The 21,801-nt window shown below is 41.2% G+C and overlaps 1 protein-coding gene across 2 annotated transcripts in view; it reads right to left on the reverse strand.

Moving 5' to 3' along the window:
- Positions 1 to 1,753: 1,753 nt before the first annotated feature.
- RAB3C (RAB3C, member RAS oncogene family) overlaps positions 1,754 to 21,801 on the reverse strand; it is a 270,620-nt gene continuing 250,572 nt past the window's right edge. For both annotated transcript variants that reach the window (XM_089688061.1, XM_089688060.1), the window contains exons 4-5: positions 18,079 to 18,203; positions 1,754 to 17,493 (exon numbers count right to left, since the gene is read on the reverse strand). In XM_089688061.1, the coding sequence (XP_089544187.1) occupies positions 17,306 to 17,493; positions 18,079 to 18,203 (313 nt within the window). In that variant the 3' untranslated portion in view covers positions 1,754 to 17,305. The remainder of the gene's footprint in view (positions 17,494 to 18,078; positions 18,204 to 21,801) is intronic.

The raw sequence follows: 21,801 nt of genomic DNA on the forward strand, positions 1-21,801 counted from the left end.
AGCAGGTGTTGGGCTTCCAGAGCGGGGTCAAGAAAGACAGGGAACCAGAAAATTGTTCAGTGGCCCCTGAGGGGGTAGTGCTACATTTGTATATGTATGATATCCCAGTACAAGGCCAAGAGTCATGCACTCTGATGTAGTGGACTTTTCATCTTTCTTCAGCATATCTCATGCCATATGTGCATATCAGTGGACCACTGTGAATCCAAAGTCTGCTGGTATAGGAATCAATCCTTTCACAAGAGACGTTTGCATCTTAAGTCCAATGCATATAGTGCAGGAAGAAGCAGTGACTCTGCTGCAACATATGAAGCAGTGGCAGGTTTGTATTAGGCCACCACTAAGCCACAGACAGGCCGTAACTGTGCACAACAAGGAAGATTTACTGCAGCATGTGCATAGATGGATGGTGTTATTGGAGTTTAAAGTCTAAGCTAGAATTTTTATACAGGTCTTTGTTTTGTGTCAGAGGATTCTTTGTATGTGTACATCTTTGCAATACATACACATTTTACCAGGTTTTGTCTCTAAATTCATTAATTAGTTTAAACTAAAAAACAGCCAACACTTCTTGAGGGTCAGAATAAACTTCCGCTTCATGGCTTCAGTGAAAATAAGAACCTGAATGGACTTAAATTAGAGCTTTCCTGTGTCAATCTATGTAGGGAAGCTAATTACAGGATCAGGAGAATTACTGCCCAGCAGTATCTGCATGAGCTATCAGGCTTTGCTCGCCAGTAACTCTGTTCCCTACACAGATTCACACAGGAAAGCTCTATTTTGAGTCCATTCACGGTTCTTATTTTTACCTGTTGCCATCTGCCTACAGTACATTTACTGTGGGTGGTACGGGCAGGCTGGATCACATACAAGTACATGATCCAGTCTGGGGTGCACAGATTCTCAGTACCCAGCCACTTTTAGCGGCTCGGGGATCATGTGATCACAATCTCAACAAAGTTGGTATAAATAAATGTGATTCATTACAGCTCTGATCCCTACAGAGTGATGATGTGATTGGCCCACAGCTATCACATGGTACCTAGGACTGTCACAGTACCCTGTACCATGTGACAGCTGTGGGCCAATCACAGCACACAATAATAATCACAGCTGTTATGAATATAACCCATTCATGACAGTGCAAAACATTGCTGTTACAGTGATCATCATTGTAACAGCAATCAAAGTGTAAAAAAAAAAACTCTGATCACCCCCCTCAGAGTGGCTACCAAGGGTAACGGAGGTTACCAAGCAGCCTGTTGTGAAGCGTGTGCCTGTGACAGGTGGGGTGGTCTCTTGAAGTGATGGAGATTTTGTCCGTATTCCTTCCGTGACAGGTCCATATCCCATAGCAGCAGGAGCAGATCAGTCCCGCAGAGGTCCTCAGCCTGTGCACTACGTTGAGGAAGAGTTAATGCATAGCGCACATAGGGTCTGGAATCTGGATAGGATTCCATTACTGTTAGTGAGGTAGCTGAGATAAGTTGGGTTATTCCTGAAAGTGACCCCTGCCTTGTTCCGGGGCATTGGTGAACACAACACAAGTAAAGGTGCCCCATGTGCAAGGCAATTGACATGGCATAGCATAGCCCAGAAGAACCCATCCTGGAGTAAGCCTCTCATATGACCCACACTTGGGGCCCAACAAGGAGGGGAACATGGAGAGAGTGTCACACACCTACCCCCAACTGCTTACATCTGCATGAGGTAAAGTTTACTGCCTAAAAAAAGCACAGAAAGTACAAACTCATCAATATAATATTTTATTGTGTATTATCTGCTCAAAAACAATCTAACTTTTTAACTTTGTTTTTCCTTTACATGATTCACAATCAGTAATATACAGTCTAGTACACAGCATTTACAGAAATCAAGTCTTCGACAAAAGCTGGTACAGAGTTAGCATTTCCCAATCAAAGACAGGTGTAGTTGTAAAAGTAATACAGACGCGAAGATAGCTGTCAACATAAGCAGTCTTTTTTTAGCAGGTTCAAAGAAATACGATATTCTGTACCATAGAGACAGAGGTGTGTGAACTTTAGCTTGAAGCAGAATACCAGCTACAAAATAATACCATGTACCACCGAAGCATCCCACCCCCCCGCATTTGCTTTGTAGCTGAACTCTAAAAGGGAACTTTTGAGGGTGCAAATATGGAAGTTATCATTGCCAGGTTTTAATTGATTCTAGGGTTCCTTTAAATACCTAAAAAGTCATGTGACGTTAGCAACTCATGATGTTTGTCATTGGTTCTCAAATTTAAATGTTGCCCTGAAGGAGGTATCTATAAGCAATTAAATCTCTTTAGCATGTGGCTTTCATGCTTGTGCAAAAACTACAATTCTTGACATTCCTATACATATATTTACAAGTGGGGCACATATATGGTGTGTAGGAAGTATGTCAATATCACTGCCCATCCAACAGCAAACAGACAGAAAGCAATCTGGCGGGATGGGTTCATCGGTGTTGACATCACTGCAGCCTCCAATGCATGTCATTGCAGTAAAGGTTCACAAATATGGCCACTTACTCGATACAGTGGTACCACTGGCCACATTATTTTTGCTTCTGTGATGTGGTGTCACCACAGCAGGGGTGGGCAACGGCAATACTCCAGCTGTTGTGGAATTACATGTCCCATGAGGCATTGCAAAACTGACAGAAGCAAAGGCATGATGGGACTTTTACTTCCACAACAGCTGGAGAGTGGCAGTTGCCCACCCCAACTTACAGGGATTGGCTCCTTTTTTCATATATGGATTGGGGATTTGTAGTCATGTGTGGTTACCAACAAACAACATCTCAACCAAGGTTTTGTGAAACCCTAAGGTTCCAGAAGAGGTTGCTGGGGGTTCCTTGAGCCATGGCTGATTGACTTCCCATTCGGCAATGTCCCAAGGCTAATTCAACTTGGCAGAACCAGTGGAATGACACTAATTCTCTTTTTATGTGTCTGTAAAGTAGGAATTCTGACTGCCACTATTAGAGAGAGGGCATTCATCCCACTGACCACATATATAAAAGGCCTCTTTCCCAATAGCTCTAGTTGAATTGATTTTTTCAAGGGCTTCCTGAGACCTGAAAATTATTTCAAGGTTTTCTCTGGGGTTAGAAAGGCTGAGAAAGACTATCTTATCATATATCCATCCATATCTTGTTCTGTGAAATATCTTTGGCCATGGGTCCACCTTTAAAGCAACCAGCAAAGATACCAGTGTTTAAAATAATTCCCGAGGCAATGTGTCCTGCTGAGTTAGTGTAATTAAATTCATACTTCACAGTACTCTCTTGAAGGAGCATTGGACATTAAATTATACGCCCAGTTATAACATTTATTCAATTGTAGTTTCGATTTTTACCTTGCTGTTTATCAATACATGCTGAATTACACAGCCCCAAAACATTCATAATTATTGAAATTGTGTCTAAATAAGCACACAACCTCCTTCAGTGTTACATAGACATTATACTATTTGGGCTATTCTTTGTTTACAGATAAATATTGCAGAGGTGATAGCACAGGTTTCTATGGGAGTATATGCTTACCTGTTGGCCTGTATGGATACCAGACCTAAACTGCTGGCCTGACATAAATAACATTGCCATTTCTGAATGTAATTGAAGGTGTTACTGGCTACCTTTCCATAAAAATGCATTATGGTAGCTTAGAGGTTAGACCTTGCAAAACTGGGGCTATGGGTTCAATTAAAACCTTAAGAAACATGGATCATTATTGCATTTTTGTGCACTTTTTCCTGTCTTATCCATAAGGACTCATTCACACAAGATGAAAAAATACTGTATTTAGATGCGTAAGGCAAATAATTTAGTATGCATTGAAAAGCAGCACAATAGTAATAAATTAGCCCATATACACAAACTGCATGTGCATCGAAAATGTGTGTTGTGTTTAGCTGCACAGAAAAAAGTAGGATACCTCTGCATCCAGAGCCAGACAGATCAGCTCTGTCAGCAAAATCCTGTGTTCCATGCAGAAAATACACATATGCACGTGTGAATGAGGCCTAAATCATATTTGTAGGTTAAGTCTGGGTTCACACTGATGCGGTGCGGGATTCACATCAATTTCTGGGCGTTTCTGGCACCATATCACAATCTCATTCTATTCATTCAAACCGCTGTGGTTTCAATGTTAAGGACGCCCCAAAAGTGTTCACAAAATGCAGTGCGATTGGCTGAATAGGATAGCATGGGTGTGAACACTCATGTGATCTGATTTCAGTGCTGCTGCAAAAAAAAAAAAGTTGCATGCACCTTTTTTTCGTGCGGGTACGGTGCGATTTGAGCAATACAAAATGAAAGGGCTCAAATCGCACTGCAAAGAATCGCATGTGATTTGAACAGGAATGCGGAGTGATTCCTGTTCAAATCACATGTGGTTCCCTTCACTGCATCAGTGTGAACCGGAAATAAAGGGTTTCTGCCCATGATTGTGGCTTGCAGAAGGCCATCAAACTCCAAGCTCCATCGAGGCAAAGGCTGATAAATGAATTAGTAGATTCTGTAAAGCTACACGGAATATGCTCCTGATATATACATATTTGTATATATATACATAGAGTGTATATACAATATATATATGTATATAAAAGTATATTTATGATTTTTATATTTTATGATGCAAAAGGCCATCCTAAAACTGGAATGTAATTATTAAACAAAGACCAGCCTTATAGATCTTTATATAATCTCTAGAAACTGCCCTCTAAAACAGTCTGGTTTCCCAGCCAGAGCAGCCACTCCTTTCACAGCCTGACTATAAATTTCACTTGGTCAGCAAAATCTGGACATTTGTATTATGTGTATTTGCTAAAAATGGCAGCATGGAATCCACTACGACACCTGCTCCAAGCACTTAGAGCCATACAGCTCTAACCTAGAGCCTTCTCTCCTGTAGAGCAGCAGAAAAGCTTGATGTTTCTATAATAATGCACATTGGGGCCCCAGGATCAGTGAAATGAAAGGAAGGACCTTTTACTGGGCTGCATGATCTTTCCACTGATTGCAGTGCGCCAGAGGCTGTGACTGGCTTGGTTACTGATCAAAACTGAATGGAGCAGTACAACCGCAGGAGACTACATGTGAGAACTGTATTAGCATGTCCTTTTTGATTAAGGACATAAGAAGACCATTTACTGCATATTTACATAGGAACACTTTAACGTTTACATTATAAACATGCCAAAACAACCATCTTATAATATATCTGTTGTTAACTTAAAGTCATGATAAACCCTAACAGTGAGCCTCTTTGCTCCTTTTTGGTCTATTAGATATGCCACTGAAAGTGTTTTGTTATAGAGCATTGTCTGGTGATCTTTGCACACATCCTATTATATTAGGAATCTAATTAGGCCTCTTAGTTGCTATCTTGGGAGTACTAAATGCTGAACAGAATAGAATAGGGGGTGGGTTTGAGTAGCTTTGCAAAAGAAAATGGGCAAGTCTGACACCACTGTTCACAAAAATGATGTAGGTCAGGGGTGTCAAACTCAATTTCATCACGTGCCGCATCAGCACTATGCTTGCCCTCAAAGGGCTGGTTGTATCTGTAAGACTAGATGTCCACCCTCCACCCCTCCCCCCCCCCCCCACATCAGATGTCAAGAGTCCCTCACCCTCCCTTACATCACAGTGCACTTTCCTTAACCTATGCTGCTGTAGGGAAGAAGTTGTAAAGCAGAAAATGCAGGGTCTGGAGGAGGACCTGAGAAGGGTTGGGGTCAGCTGATGGAGTCTGCCAAATGCTGAGACCAGGGGAGGCAGAGAACAGGAAATGCTTTGGCTGCACCGAGAGCTGCAGGATCTGTAGGAGTTCTGTTGTCCTCTCTGCTACCAACTGCTGAGACAAGGATGGGCTGAGACGGGGGGGGCGCAACAGCTGCAAGAGAGGTGTGAGGGCCACATGTAATGGCCGGGATGGTCAGATTCCGCCTGCGGGCCTTGTGTTTGATACATGTGCTGTAGGTTGTCAGCCCTCTACAGCACTTACAAGCTGAGTATGTTTCTGGCAGATCAGCAGACATGCATGAATTGTAGAGATGTACTGCAATTGTTTTATTTTGCCTTGATATACATTTTAAAAAATGTGAACAATAAAGAGAGATGAAATAGACACCCACAGTCTCTTTGTATTGTTCATTAGATGTGTCCTTGGAACCCATAAAGCCAATATCTCATTCATGTCAAATGCCAAATCTCAAACAATATTGTAAATCTAATTCCTATTTATAGCATCTACTCAAGTGCAGTGGTGCATTATAATACGGCAGAATGGGTGGCAGTCTGGGGCCCGCACTTTAGGGGGCTCATGGGTATACTAAGTTGATTTCAGCTTTACGTGGCAGCCTTTGTCCTCTGTCTTCTTATTAAACTTTGCTTTATCGTCGATCATACTTAATATGAACATGCACTCTCATTACCTGGAGATGTGGTTTCAATAACTGACATCAATATTGAAAAGATTATACCTCTGCATAAAATCCAATTGAAATTTAAACACTGTTTTGAAAATTTTTTCACAAACAGGTCAGAAACAACTCACAAATGCCTATGTGCACTGATCCTGTTAAGCTGGGAGCTGGGGCCGATGAACACAAAGCCAGGGTTCCAAGGTACAATTAATCCATCGCAGGTGGTTCAGCAGAATATGACATCTTAAACTGGCCTTGCACTAGTAGAATTGTCTTTGAAAATGTTAGTTTTAAGAACATTCATACAATTTTTTAATCTTTAGTGGGGTCAAGTCAACATTTGTTTTCTGCTGCAGAGGCTGGAAAATTCAATGGAGCAGGATGGAGCAGAATGTGTTTTTTGTTCAGGAAAGTAATGCCCGTAGCGTAAATGACAGGAGAAAAGTAGCGCAGGGCAGGCATGACTAGGCCTAGAGTGGGTAAGGAAGGCTAGAAAGGGTTAAGTCAGTGCAAGGGGTTTGAAAATGTATAGGTGGGAGCTGGTTGGTAGAGGGAGAACGTGGGTGGTCTCCTTGGCACCTTTGGGTGGGGTGGTCTGGGTGGGGGGCGGTCATTCGGAAGCTGGACGTTGGCTTACCCAGCGTGTTGTGGCGGTTTGTTGGTCTTTGGAGGCGGGTATTATCTGGAAGGTACAGAGAATGGTGTGGGACCCATCGGTGGTATGGTGTGCCCGGGGAACATTCCAGTTAACCAAGGTTTAACTGGAATGTGGTGGTGCTGCACTGCGGACGGTAAGGTTGTCTCCGAGCTGGGTGGTTGCGGCTGGAGGCCTGTTGGTATATGGGGTCCGCAGGTGCATTTCGGATAATTTTGTGGATGGGGCCTTCGAAGACCAACAACAAATTGGTATGTTTCTGTATAAGGAATTGGTTTGGTGTTTAAAATTGTGTGGTTAATAATAAAAGGCCATGTTGGCCATTTACTCCAAAACGGTGTCATGTTTTTATTTAAATAAGAGTTATAGGTAAGGGGATCTGGATGAACCGATCTCTGGTGCACTAGTCAAGTCCATTCACTCCACAATCCAATGGTAGAAACAAATGTTTTTTGAAGTACTTTAGAGTGACAATCATGGCATCATCAACTGTACTAATGAGAATTTTTGAATGAAAATATAATAGTGCAGGCCTAAATTTACAATCTTACTTTCTTTGCTGTGCAAGGAGTCAGGATGGATCAATGCACTCATTTTAGGTTGTAACTATGCTTTGGATTTACAGAGCTACAAACCTAGCTTTGACAGGTACCTGCTCCCATTTCCAGCTCAGTTCACTGCAGCAAACTGATCCGGAAGTTCAGCCCCCCTCCTTCCCCCCACATTATTCTGGGACTACAGGACCAATCACAAGGCGCAGCGCAACTAGTACATGCGCAGTAGGAAGCCACCTGTGATGTCGCAAGGTTTCACTTCTGGTTTCCCTTACTTGCACTGCCAGCGCGGGAAACCCAGATGCTAGTGAAGAACTAGCCCAGGTGACAACAGCACTGGACCCCTAGACATGTGAGTGTCCTTATGTTAAAAGTCAGCAGTTACAGGATTTGTAGCTGCTGACTTAAATTTTTTTTGGGGGGGAGACTGGAACTCCTCTTTAAGTGCAGACATTGATTTCTTTAGTGTCTTGAGCGTGCCAGTCTTAGGCTGGCCATACGTTAATCAACGTTAATCGCCCGACAGGTTGGCTTTACTAAGACTGATCAATAAATTGACTTCAGTATCCACAGATAGATCAAAATTCATCTGGTATTGCAGACATTTCGATCTGTCCATGGCCAACATTATACCAAAACTAATTACTGTTAGTGGGTAGAGGTCCTGCATGTAATGGGCAGGATATCCCTCGTATCCAAGCTGGTGAGCACAGTCCCACGTGAGTTAGCCTAAACATAAAATGATGCTAGCCAGCACATTCAGATAATCTGCAAGATATTACAACTGCAGCACAACAAATGTGTATTAAGTACCTATCTGGATCTTTAGATTTGGGGTGAGGCAGGCATCTGCTCCCCCACCAGGATGCAGGAAAAATACAAAAGCAGAATGATACATTTGGTGCAAGTGATAGCATGAAAACCAGAATCCGGTAAGACTCGGTCACTTTTTTCTTTTAACTATGAAGAGGTTTTAGAAGGGTTGCATAATAAGAGAGGTACAGTAGAAACTGACACCTAATAAGAGAAAAAAAACTTTGGCGCATACTTCACATGACATAGACAGTAAATATTTTACAAGCACAAAGGCTTACTTGGTATAAATAAAACATACTCACATACATACATACCCACATACACAGTGTCACATACACATAGCATTAGATTAGATAAACGGGTTAAAGATGGCAGCTTCCAAATGCTGAATTCATAAAAATATATTATTTTGCTAAAACAGCCAAAGATGGAGATAAAGATGAATGCAGATGAGAGTATGTTTTAATCAGAGAAAAAGATTGTAATAAAAGGATTAATATACTGGAACATTTTGCAAACACAAACACTATACCTTCATACAGATCATACACCATTTTTAAATGTGTATAACACAAATACATAGAAGTGTACTGTTAGTCGCATTAATTTACAGCAATATTACAACAGCTTGCCTATTAAAATAACTTGTGTGTTAACTTGCAATTACATGTCCAGTGTGAGACACAATGGCCTTTAGTTAATAAGGCAAAGATGGATGTGTGATTTGCATTAACCCAAAGTAACCAATCAGGAATGTTGTTATATTAGCATGACAAAACTACACTGCTGAATGCTGAATCCTGATTGGCTGCTGTAGGTCAACCCATGCCATTGCTCATTTACGAAATAAAGCTCTATTATTTATAATAAATTCATTAATTACTATGCACATAATTCACCACAAAGACTCAACATTGCACACAGCCATCAAATACACGTTCACGCCAATATTATATACACCACAGAGGTCATCAAATATTGCACTTCATGGCCCAAGGACTCTCAGGTGAGAGTTGTTTTATTCATAATAGAAAAATATAGATATGTATATTTGTATATTGAAAACATTAACTCATGCAACACTGAGCACACTGACGTTTTGCACTTACAGTACACAATGCACAACAACGCACAGAAGGGTCACAGTGGCACAGATTTATACAGCACAATGAAGTCTCAGGTCTATGAGTGGCAGATAGCTAAGGTTTTTTTTTTTGTCTTTGTCTTCACCCCCATCTGTTCTCCATTCTGATTCTGAAGAAATTAGGCCATTACTAGAGAACAATATTATGGTTCTCAGCTGGTGCTCAGCAGAAATGGTGCAACCATCCCAACATCTGGACTGGAATGAAGAATGGTTATTAGATCTTTATTTGTTTCAGGTTTAGGGATTTAGGAACCTACCCACCAGGCACAAGATGGCAAAAATAGCGTGATTGTAACATGTAGCCAGCTTTTAATATAAATCGAAGGAGGGGCAACAGAGTTTTCATTCCATAGGTAAGCCATGGTATTTACTGAAAACACGACTGCTTCCTGTTGTATCCTTCCACCATGTAACCAGGGTAATATATATAGCATTTATTTTGGCCACTCAGTACAGGAGACCCAGTAACAAACTTGGGCCTAAAACAGAGCTCATACCTTCCCCCCTTCTCTCCCCCACCATCAATGCAGAAATACACATTAGTTTCCAGAGCTGGGCTATTGGCGCTGAGCTCTTGCTGCATATAGTGATGCCCTCCACGTAAGCCCCCCTCATTCTAACCCTCCCTATAACCCTAACACCAAGCCTGTCTTTAACCCTAATACTAACCTTCACACTCATCCTCCCTGAAATGTTGACTTTAACCCTCCCACTTAGACAGGCCATATGCTAATTCCTGTGGTTGCAGGAAAGCAAATGGCTCAATTCTCCCATGAACACTGACTGTGTTGATGGAGGAATCCCTCCCAAAGAGCTATTGTGTTCTCCACGGGGCCGTGGAGGGGAGATATCCCTACTGGGAGAACACAGTGATTATTGCCAGTGGCTATAGCCGCTGGCAATAATCACATGGAAGTTTTGACATGCTGGTTGTACCCAAGTGAAAAAGCAATCGAATTGGGTACAATCAGCCTGGTCATAGATGGTTTGAATCTCATCTGGTCCCTTCTGAACCAGCTGAGATTCAAACCATCTATGGCCAGCTTAACCCTACCAGTAAACCTGATACTAACCTCCCTGTACCCCTACCTGCTAACGTTCACTCACCTTCTCTGTATCTCTAACACATTTACAGTAACCCTTCCAGTAACCCAAACAGCATCTCTCCTCCCACTAACCTTTACTGTAACCCAAGTACTAACCCTAACCTAACACCATCCTTCACACGAAGGGCTTGTTCAGTCTAGCAGTTGGGGGTGATAAAACCCTGAGGTTGAGCCACGCTTTTACATCTCTACAACCGCTACCTCCTTTAGCTGCAGAAGCAGTGGCCAGAGGTGTACACTTGCCTTGGCTGACATGTTTTGCTTCACAGTTGCAGCAGAGATTATACCCCTTTTTGCTTTCAGAGGGCATAGAAAAAACTAAACACGCTCCATTCAAGTGAATGGGGTCACTCTGCAAGCACCTTACAATTGCAGTTGCATTGCACTAGTGGGGGTTCAAGGAGTTAAAGAATGTGGCAAGGAGGTGAAACGTCTTCTCGATGCCTGTCAAATGCTCTGAATACAGATGTGTCTACAGAGAGCCAAGCTCTCAATCCTCACCCTTCCAGTAGCCCTAACACATCATGGAACCCGAACACTAACCGTCACATTGACCTTGACACTAACCCTACCTGTAACCCTCACACTAACCTTCCTTATATTTCTAACACTAACCCCCCCACCATGTGAATTTAACATCTTATTTGCAGACTAACTTTTATGCACTGGACGATCCCATTGCCTCAATAAACTGCTTTAGACCATAAGACCTCTATTATTAAAGATACAACTCTTTACACTTCAGAATGTGAATAGGATTCTTTAAATATAAGTCATTTTTATGTTCTGATACAGTAGGTCTCTTACAATGACACTGGGACATTTTCCGGTCCATAATAATAATATTCTGTCATAGATCGTTTGAAAAAAAGTCACAAATCCTACAATAGAATACTTTCATATTATTCTCTTATTTATATCAGGTATCTAAATATTAAACTCTCTATAGCCAAAACTTTTTCTTTTAGTTTTGAGTGGGGAAGAATTAGAAATCTTGTCAGGTTTTACTGATGGTGGCTCTGTTGGAGAGATTCCTTCACTTTCTGTCTGGTGCAAAGGGTATGCTTAGGGGGCAGGAAATGTGGGGAAATCTCTCTAACTGCAACACAGACAGACATTAAAATGTGTTTGCTTTTATATATCTAAATAATTTTTTATTAGTTAAAATGGAGTTCCACTCACTCTGTAAAAAAAAATAAACGTCAGCAGCTACAAAAACTGTAGCTGTTGACTTCTAAAAAACAGCCACTCACGTGTCCCACGATCCTGCGGTGTCCTCCCCACAGCCCGTTTCACCGGCCGTCCTGTATTCCAGGCGCCGGCATCTTCACTGTGGGCACCTGGCTGTGACAGATTGCGGCTTCACAGCCGGGTGCCTACTGTGCATGCGTGAGTAGCGCTGCGCTTCCTGAATGGCCCTGTCGTCTTCTGGGACCTGTCACGTGTCTCACAAGACTACGGGAAGGGAGGGTAGGAGGACAACTTCTGCTTCCGATCGCCTAGATGATTGCAGCAGAAGTGGGAGCAGGTACCTGTCAATTTTGGGTACCCACTCCCCAAAAGTGCCAATCATAAATGGGGAGCGGGGGTCCAATCTTTAAAGCAGAACTTCCCCTTTGGGTGGAACTCCGCTTTAAGTACAGGAATGCCAGAACCTCTGCCAGCATTGTTGCCCGCTTCCCTGTTGCAGGTTTTCCGGCACTTCCTGAAGAGTATAAAATTGTCCTCAGAACAGGAAGTGAGCTGAAATCTCTCTAACAGAGCTGCAGGCAGTAGTAAAACCCGACATGGATTTTAACCTTTCCCCATGCTATCTAAAATTTGAAAAAAAACTTTGGATGTAGATACACTTTAAGTCTATAACTAACATCTCAAGCAGCACAAACCATTTTCCTGTATTAGGGCAACATTTAACACTTACAAACACATATATGGACAATGCCCTTTATAGAATAATGTACAAGATAACACATGTGTATATATAAATATATATACTGTATCTGACTAATCGCAAATACCAACTGTCAATATATTTTCGGACAGTAGTTCCGTTGTGTGGTGGTCTTATTGAAGTTGTGCATTCCTGGCTGTATGCATAATGGGAACTTTAAATATAAAGGATTGGGAAGCGACCTTACACATGGGAAATTCAATAATGGAAGCCTCTGGTCATTTGCTTATGGTTGTGAAGAATGCAGTTTGGCCGTATTACAGAAGCATCCCATCTCTGTTTACTTTCATGGGCCTAACAGGTAACGCTTGGCGATTATTGAATGTTTTCTTTCTCTAATTTCTCAGGAAATCCTAACACAGACAAGACCACTGAAAAATATTTTATTTGTACAGCCATGACATGAGAACTTCCAATATGTAATTCATGATGATAAAAATAGCAGACACATACAGGACTGCCATTAGGATAGTAAAGGAGTTAATCCTGTGGGGGGGAGTCATAAATCTTTCAAGTTGGGGCCTGCTATCTGAGTTTTCTGCACTTGTCAAGCAAAGAAAGTGCCTCTGCTAAAGCTGGCCATATACGGAGCAGTTCCTGATTAACCTGCTAAAATTTTGCTCCATTGGTGGTGGCCCTGTCAGCACCACACCATACCAAATTGAAAGAGCCGAGCAGAGAGTTGTCAGCTGAACATTGCCTGCATCCAATCAGATATAGGCATGCAATGTTCAGGTATTACAATAATCATAGCAGGAGATTAGTCCTTTTATGCTGTTTAGCATGGATGGAGGAATCTGTAAGATTTTATTCTGTTCATGCCACAGTCTCTGTATGGCCAGTTTAAAGTGGCTGTAAAGGCTCAAGGTTTTTTTTTACCTTCATGCATTCTATGCATGAAGGTAAAAAACCTCCTGTGTGCTGCTCCCCCTATTTACCTGAGCCCCTTCTCAATCCAGCAATGCGCACGGGAGCCTCGGCTTTTGGCTCCCACTGCTGTCAATCACAGCAATTGAGGAGAGAGCAGGGATGGGGCCAAGCCGTGGCTCTATGTGTCTTATGGATTCATTTGGCTGGGATCGGAAGCAAGCACCAGAGCAGGTGGCTTGCTACTGGGGACACTTGACAAGGAGGAGGAGCCAGGAGTTTTGGCAGGGGACACGAGAAGAGGAGGATCAGGGCTGCTTTTTAAAGAAACAACAAACCTTTAATATCACCTTAAGACAGCAGGAAGTTCTAAGGCAGTAAAAATTAATTTAGGATGATGATATATCATGCAGTCTTACTTTTATTTTAGCAGAAAGATACTCTAAAGACTCCTAAAACCATGAAGTAGTAACACCTCATTGTCAGTAATCTTGTACCTAAGTGCAGTTATTAAGAACTTCAGATCAACGTGAATGTAAAACAAAATTGTTGAATTTACAGAGCTTATAATTTTAGAGTTTTTTTTTAAATATACAAACAAAATAAGCTATTGATGTTATTGGCCAGTATAATCACAAATGGCAGTAAGAGGCTTTGTTATATCAGAAGGCTGCCCTGGTCAAATGACCATTAATTAGGGTAGTAATGGACTGGATGATCAGCAATCTTGAAGCTTTTCTCAAACAGAGCTATGTTAATCACTGAAAGCAAAGCTGACATTTCAAGGGATGCTTCTGCTGCAAAAATAACCTTAAGCTGGACATAGATGTCCCAAATTTTGGTAAATTTCTGCTGAATTGGCTAAAATTTTGACATGGGTGGCCCTGCAAAGTTTTGCTGGGTCAGGTGGAAAATTTCCTGCTAAATAGTAACTGCAGTCTATCAGATGTTTCACTGTTTGGCACTGCCATTATACAATGGGTGCCATGGCAGCCTGAAAACAATAGCCAGCAGTGGACATTTCTTCATCCACTTTGTTAGCAAGGATGGAAGAACTGATTGATATTCTTTTTTTCAGACCATGGGCCAGGTTGGATATTGCCCATCTTACATCTGTTCTTACCTTCCTCCTCTCCCAAAATAAGAAAACAACCAACTGTTTCTCCCTCTCTCCTCCATAGCACAGACAAATAAATTACCCCAATATAGATGTGTAATTTTGAATATTAATATTTAATGTGTGGTGGCTGGATCATGTATGCATGGCTGGTCAACCCCCGAAGTCTGTAATTAGTTTTAAAGTCATGGATACTGACCATAAGTATAAATTGATCACTTACTGTATATATCAGCGATATCATCTTGATCAGTGATTTATTTTCTGTATATATTAGCGATATCATCTTGATCAGTGATTTTTTACTATCACATAAATAAACTAAGGTGGAAGACACACTTTTCAGCTTGCAAACATTCAAGTCAAATTCAGTAAGGGTGAGTGAAAAGTCTAAAAAAGCTATTACTAGCATTATGCAAAACATCTATTTATTAACTATACACGGGTTCAAGAAGGTTTTCAATTAATTTATCGGTAAGCTAAAAATCCCCTTTACTAAAATTATCCCTTGACTTTATGACAGCATAGCAAGTATGTTTTATTTGCACAATAACTGTTCACAATAATTCTAGCCTATGTAATGGAAGGCAGTCTATGTTTGACCTACTGTTTGAGGCACCTTGCTCTAGAATAGTTCTTCAACATGCATTTAACTAATTACACCAATTATGTTATTTATTTTTACAGTGCATGCCATATCCACATTGATGCAGCCATTTGTAGGATGATCTAGTATTTTATGGTCTGAAAGCTTCAGTTGACCTCACTTGAGCAGGAGGAAAGCTGTGTTCTGGACCAATAATTCACAGAAATCAGCCTATTATTGCTAAAGAGGGTAATAGATTATGTCATCCAGATGCTACTAGGTTTTAATGATTTGATTGACTAAGAGCCACCAGCACAAAATAAAAAAACTAAACTAAACAAAAAAAACAAACAAACAAACATACAGGCTGCATTTAACGATACCAAGAAATATACTGTATTGTATATTTGAACATAATTACCAAAGCGTAATCTTTCTAATCAATGTTTTACCTTTTCGCATCATCAAGAGCTGTTTTAGCAGCTATGATTATAACGTTCTATAAAGTCTTAGTTTTGTGATCTCTAAGCTCTTGATTAATATCTCTAGGCACCAATGCCCTGTGGCAGATGATGAATGATTAGACAGGTCATATGTTCTCCTTTTCACTTGATTTACCCCGATATACCCATATACCCATGAAATGGAGCGTAGAGAACCAATAAACAGCAAAATGTGAAAGAATGTTCTCTCTCATCAGTCTCTAGGTACACGCATCTCAAAAATCAGCAAAGATTTCCAATGAGACTAGTTGACTTTTGTTGAATTAATTCCTATTCTGATTAGATCTTGTCCCACACATACAGAGTCAAATAATTGCCCAACTGTTCATATTAAACACTACTGCCAAAGAGAAAAGCTTTTATTTTTACAATCAGACAAAGGGGCCCCATTTTATTTTATGATTCTTTGCCCCAAAACAAGTAACTGACTGCTCCTCAAAATGATCACCCAACATCTAGTGCTGCCTAGTTTAAATACAACTTTTTCTAACCCTGTCTACAAACTCTTTTCAGGAATCACGAGAGTAAACAAGTGCTCCTTGAAAGGTACAGTGAACCCTGCAATAGTTCAAAACCACTAGTACTACTTAATGTCAAATTAAAGCCCTTGGCATAGATAATGGAATATTTAGATGTAATTGTTTTTTTGGTATGATTTATCAAAGGAGAATTGGTTATTAATTTATTATGCTTGTTTATTATGCTGAATAAAGGGATTGTGAAAGGCTTAACATGCAAGATTTACCTGCCACTACCTTCAGTGTCAGTATGACTCTGTTAATGAATATTGAGTATATTTCAGTGTTGGAAAAAAAATGATCAGAAAATAGTTTTTACTGTCTTTTCAAACACAGTAAAATAGTGCAATACAGGTGAAGTGAAATCTAAAGGATGCTGTGACCAAATGAACAAAGTGGGTTTAATTTGATCCCATTCCATGGGATGTCAGTCCAGTGACTTACAAGTATAGAGAGCTGTGTAAACATAATAAACACATTCCAGACAGTAAAACACATATCTCTATAATAAAGTTAACCCTTAGCAATCAATGGAGAATGTTACCATACTTTCCCCACACCAACTTTTTAAATCAATCTATGACTACACACAAAAGCTAATCAGTCATTCACTGAACAGAACATTCTCAGAAAAGAGCAGATTTCACGTTGTAGGAGGAGGAGTCAGGAACATACGCATTATCAGAGCATACAAAGCCATTTTAACTTGCAAACAGCAGGAAACATTTATTGTAAGGTCTCAGCCTCCAGGCCACCATTCATCAGCTGGCCATACAAAAAAAGAGCAAATTCTTTTCTTTCCAGACAGATATATAGACAGAAGAAATGAAAAGCATATAGACTAGGGTCAGGCTGCCTGCCTCCTCCAGCCATTGAGGAGCTACAATTCCCAGCATGCCCTGTAGGCCTCTAGATGGTAGGGCATGCTGGGATTTGTAGCTTGGCAACATCTGGAGGCCAGCAGGTTGCCCATGCCTGGTATAGACCTTTGTTTTTTTAAATACTTGTTGGCAATAGACACATTGAAGACACCTGCATGGTACTACTAACAGCCACAGTTGGGCTGTTGTGGAGGTGGTTTGTCTGTCAGTCTTGTGCTCTGCTTGTTGGCTGTGATGGCGGGATCCGTTTCTAAGTTCTCTGACATTTTGTCACAGATGATGTCCACCAGCCGCTCAAACGTCTGCTTGACATTGATGTTATCTTTGGCGCTGGTTTCAAAAAACTCAAAACCTGAAAGGAGAAAAATGTGCATTGAAGAAAAATGTCAAAGAGGGAAGAAAGAAAAAGGAAGGAGAGGAAAATAATTATGAAAGAAATCAAAAGAAAGAAATTAAGGTAATTAACGTATGTCTAACATTTTTTATATAGTTTAGTTTAGACAATAAATGGTTCAGCATTTAAAAAAAAATCAAAAAACAAACATGTCATACTTACCAGCTCTGTGCAATAGTTCTGCAGAGCAGCCCTGATCCTCTTCTTCTCAGGTCCCCTGCTGGTGCTTCTGGCTCCTCCCTTTTGACCAGTGCCCCCAATACATGGTGCTTGCTATTAGGGCATCAACTTGGGTACATTCAGTCTGCCCATATGTGGTTCAAATCTCGGACAGTTCCTGACTACCCCCCAGGTCATGTAAGATCACTCCTTAGTGGCCAAGTAGGTGTTTACTCTGAGTGCCCCAGTTTACTTGCTGTGGTTTAAAGCTCCTGGACACATACCCCTATCAAGCAGACAATAGTAGGGCAAGACCAAGGCTATTTTTCTCTTCAAAATGGGAACATTTGGAGGGTATGTAATAACAAGCATTCCCAAACTCACCCAATTGTTCTGCCAGATGTTTCCCTCTTTCTGCAGAAATCACTCGTTCATCCTCCATGTCACATTTGTTACCAACCAATATTACTTGAGCATTGTCCCATGAATATGTTTTGATTTGCGTTGACCTGAAATAAGGAGTAGAATGTTAGTGATTGTTGAAAAGCATTCATGGTCCTCTGAGATGCTGTTTTGCATAGAGAACTTGGATACACAATGTGGTAGTCAGATATTTGTGCAGACAAATATCAGAATTGCTATGATCCCACTAGTCTCATTTTCATGTTTCTCAGCTCTGGAAAATGCACTTTGTACAAAAAAATCAATGTTAACCAATATGCTTTATGTGATCCAGAGTGCAGAAAATTATATTTTTGCTCTGACCTTCATTTTCTACTTCTAGTTCATTCAATAAATAAAAATTAAATAAAATTCAGAACTACATATGTGTATTAAATTGTATTTGAGTCAGCTTTATTTTAGTTATTTTTTTAAATGTGTTCATTTCTAAATTGTAGCTTTATATCGGATTACATGATACGTTTTGCATATACAATGAACATTTGACAAAAAAACATTTAAAGAAGAAGCTTTTTGACCGTACTGATGTCACAGGGCAACTCCAGGCTCTGGAAGGATCTCAACAACAGTGTCGGGATCCACCAGATGCCTGATTGGCAGTTGGCTCAGCCTCTGAGCATGCGGCTGAGAGCTTTAGCCTGCCGCTCACATCCCCTCTCCAGCACAGCACTCCATTGTGTGCTAGAGGGGCAGAGCAGAGAGCGATGACTGAAAGTCACCACTCTCTGCTAAGAGTGGACTGAAAACTAAGCGATCATCAGTCATGTGACCAAGAAAGGCATCTTTCTTGGTCTACCTGACCTTGGCTTGGTATCAAGGGATCCCCGAACATTTCACTTCTTAATAGGTGATTTAACAGTACGGATTGGCATATTCAAGGCTTTGGACATCTTTATATGTCCTCTTCCATCTTTATAAAGTTCCATTACCTTGTTATGCAGGACTTATGACAGTTTTTTTCTGATCCTCATGGCTCAGTATCTAGCCTAGTCAGTGCTTCCATGTAAGAGCTAACAAACTCATTGACTATTTATACATTGACACTAATTGGAATTTAAAAAGGCACAGATGTGGGACATTAACCTCTAATCAGCATTTTAACCTGTGTGTGTCACCTTGTGTGTCTGTACCAAGATCAAACATTCCAGGGTATGTAAACTTTTGATCATGGCCATTTTGGTGATTTCTGGTATCATTATGATTTAAACAGGAGCCAAACAACTATTTGATAATAAATGGCTTCATATGATCATCATTTTTCAATAAAAGAGCATGATCAGTCATATTTTCAATATCAATGCCAAAATTTCACAATTTCTGCCAGGGTATGTAAACATTTCAGCACAACTGTATACAGTATACTGGAATTTTTTTTTTTTTACTAGTAATGGCAGCAATCAGCGACTTATAGCGGGACTGCGGCGGGCATTCTGACACTGAGGGGAACTGACTTGGTGTCACTGACATCCCCAGTAACACCAATACAGTGATCAGTGCTAATAAAAAGCACTGACACTGTACTAATGGCACTGGGCAGGAAGGAGTTAACATGTGAGGCGATCGGCCTGTCTTGGAGAAGTCGAAGGTGTGGAGGGAGGAGCCTGACCATGGCGGCAAGGGAGAGCTCGGAGTGAGAACTCTCAGTTAGCCAGCCCCCTACATTACAGAAAATCCTGCCTAAATGTCCGTAAAATACTGAGGGAGACCTACCTTGGGAGAGGGGGTCTTGCCGGAGGAGTGGAGGCCTGAAGAGAGTCAAAGAGTGCGGAGACAGGGACGTGGGATGAGCCGGCAGTGGAGGTGAAGTGGAGTGGCTGAAGCTCACCGCTGCGGGATGGCTGAGATCCCGAGCCAGAGCGGTGATTGATCAGGTGGATCGGAGACTGGAGGACGCTGGGAAGCCCACGTGACCCGCTGAAAGGGAGGACTGGGAAGTGGGGGAAGTCGGCTGGCATTCCCAGGCAAAGGGAGACGCTGGATTCCCCTACAAGTGCACGGGACCCACACAATCAAGGAATCCCAGGACCCAGTGAGGTGAATCTCCGCCCACAAGACAAGAGAAGAAAACAGCCCATAAAGGAAGAACTTGCAGCTGTCCCACACAGGAAAGGAAGATGACTGGCATTCCCAGGCAAATGGAGATGCTGGATCCCCCTACAAGTGCACGGGACCCACACAAGCAAGGAATCCCAGGACCCAGTGAGGTGAATCTCCCCCCACAAGACAAGACAAGAAAACAGCCCATAATGGAAGAACTTGCAGCTGTCCCACACAGGAAAGGAAGACAACAGGAGGGTGAGTGAGAGCTGTAAAAGTGAATATTTTTTTTTAAAATAAAATGAACTGAGTTGTATTATAAAAGGGGGAGATCATCCAGGGGTCACAAAGGAAAAGCTAAGTAAATCCCAGAAGAAACAGAGCCTGGCAGAGGGGAGATAGAAACAGAAGAAGTAAAAAAGCTGTTGGAAAATTTAAAAGTGTTAAAAGGGACAGTAAAACAAAGAGTCTCCCCCCCAGAGCACGGATAAATTGAGTAAGTCTCTGACGGCATGAAAAACAAAGTGGGCAAAGGAGGTGGGCCCAAGGGTTCACTAACAGGGATGATTAAAAAGTACATACCCCCACAGGGGAATATGACCCCAGAAAGACAACAGGGAATAAACGAAAGAAGTGAGCTGGAAATAAGTGTTGGCGAAAGCCCCAGATTATCCCTAGGAACAGTTAATAACAATCAACAATTGAGAGAAGGAATGGAAATGGAAGAACAAGAAAAGAACCTACAAATGCCAACTAAAAAGGAAATGGCAGAAATGTTTAAAAGTCTTGAAAAATCAATAAAACAAGAGATGGTGATAATACGGAAAGACCTGGGGCAAATACTATCAAGAGTGGAAGAGACGGAGGGAAAAGTGGATAAACATGCCCAAAGTTTTCATAAATTAGAAAAGCAGATGGTGGAAATGAGAAAAGAACAAAGAAAGCTGCTATATAAAATAGTAGATCAGGAAAATAGAAATAGGAGATGTAACCTAAGGATACGAGGAGTTCCAGAAATCTCACAAGGAGAAGACCTAATGGGCATAATATGCAAAATGTTGAATATTATAATGGACAGACCTCCATCAGAGACTCTTAAATTGGACGGAGTATATAGACTAGGAAAATTCTAACAAGACAGGGGTAAAGAAAAATCGAGAGATGTAATAGTGCAATTTCATAATTATGAGGATAAGGAAGAGATATGGAAGAAGATTAAAGGAAGAACAGCTATTAAATATGGAGAATTAAGTATCCAAATTTTTGCCGATTTAGCAGCTGAGACATTGATAAGAAGGAGAGGTGAGAGAAGGGGGGGGGGTGAAGAGTATGGAGAGAGGGTAGTTAGGTTAAGACTCTGTGATATGGTGGGAGACACATTAGTAAGAGAGGTGAAGAGAGGGGAAGGAGGAGAGGAGAAGAAGGAAAGAATGGAAGAGATACAGTTTGTAACTTACAATGTGAATGGATTAAATAGCCCCGGGAAGAGATTCAGGTTAATTAAGGAGCTTCAGCACAGATCATCGTCAGTGGTTTTCTTACAGGAGACACATTTGGGGACAGAAACAAATGTGAAATTAAACTCTAGATATACCCAGTGTAGTTCTA

Source organism: Staurois parvus, unplaced genomic scaffold (assembly GCF_062004578.1).
Source record: "Staurois parvus isolate SC_StPar_1 unplaced genomic scaffold, SC_StPar_1.0 ptg000445l, whole genome shotgun sequence".
NCBI lineage: Eukaryota > Metazoa > Chordata > Amphibia > Anura > Ranidae > Staurois > Staurois parvus.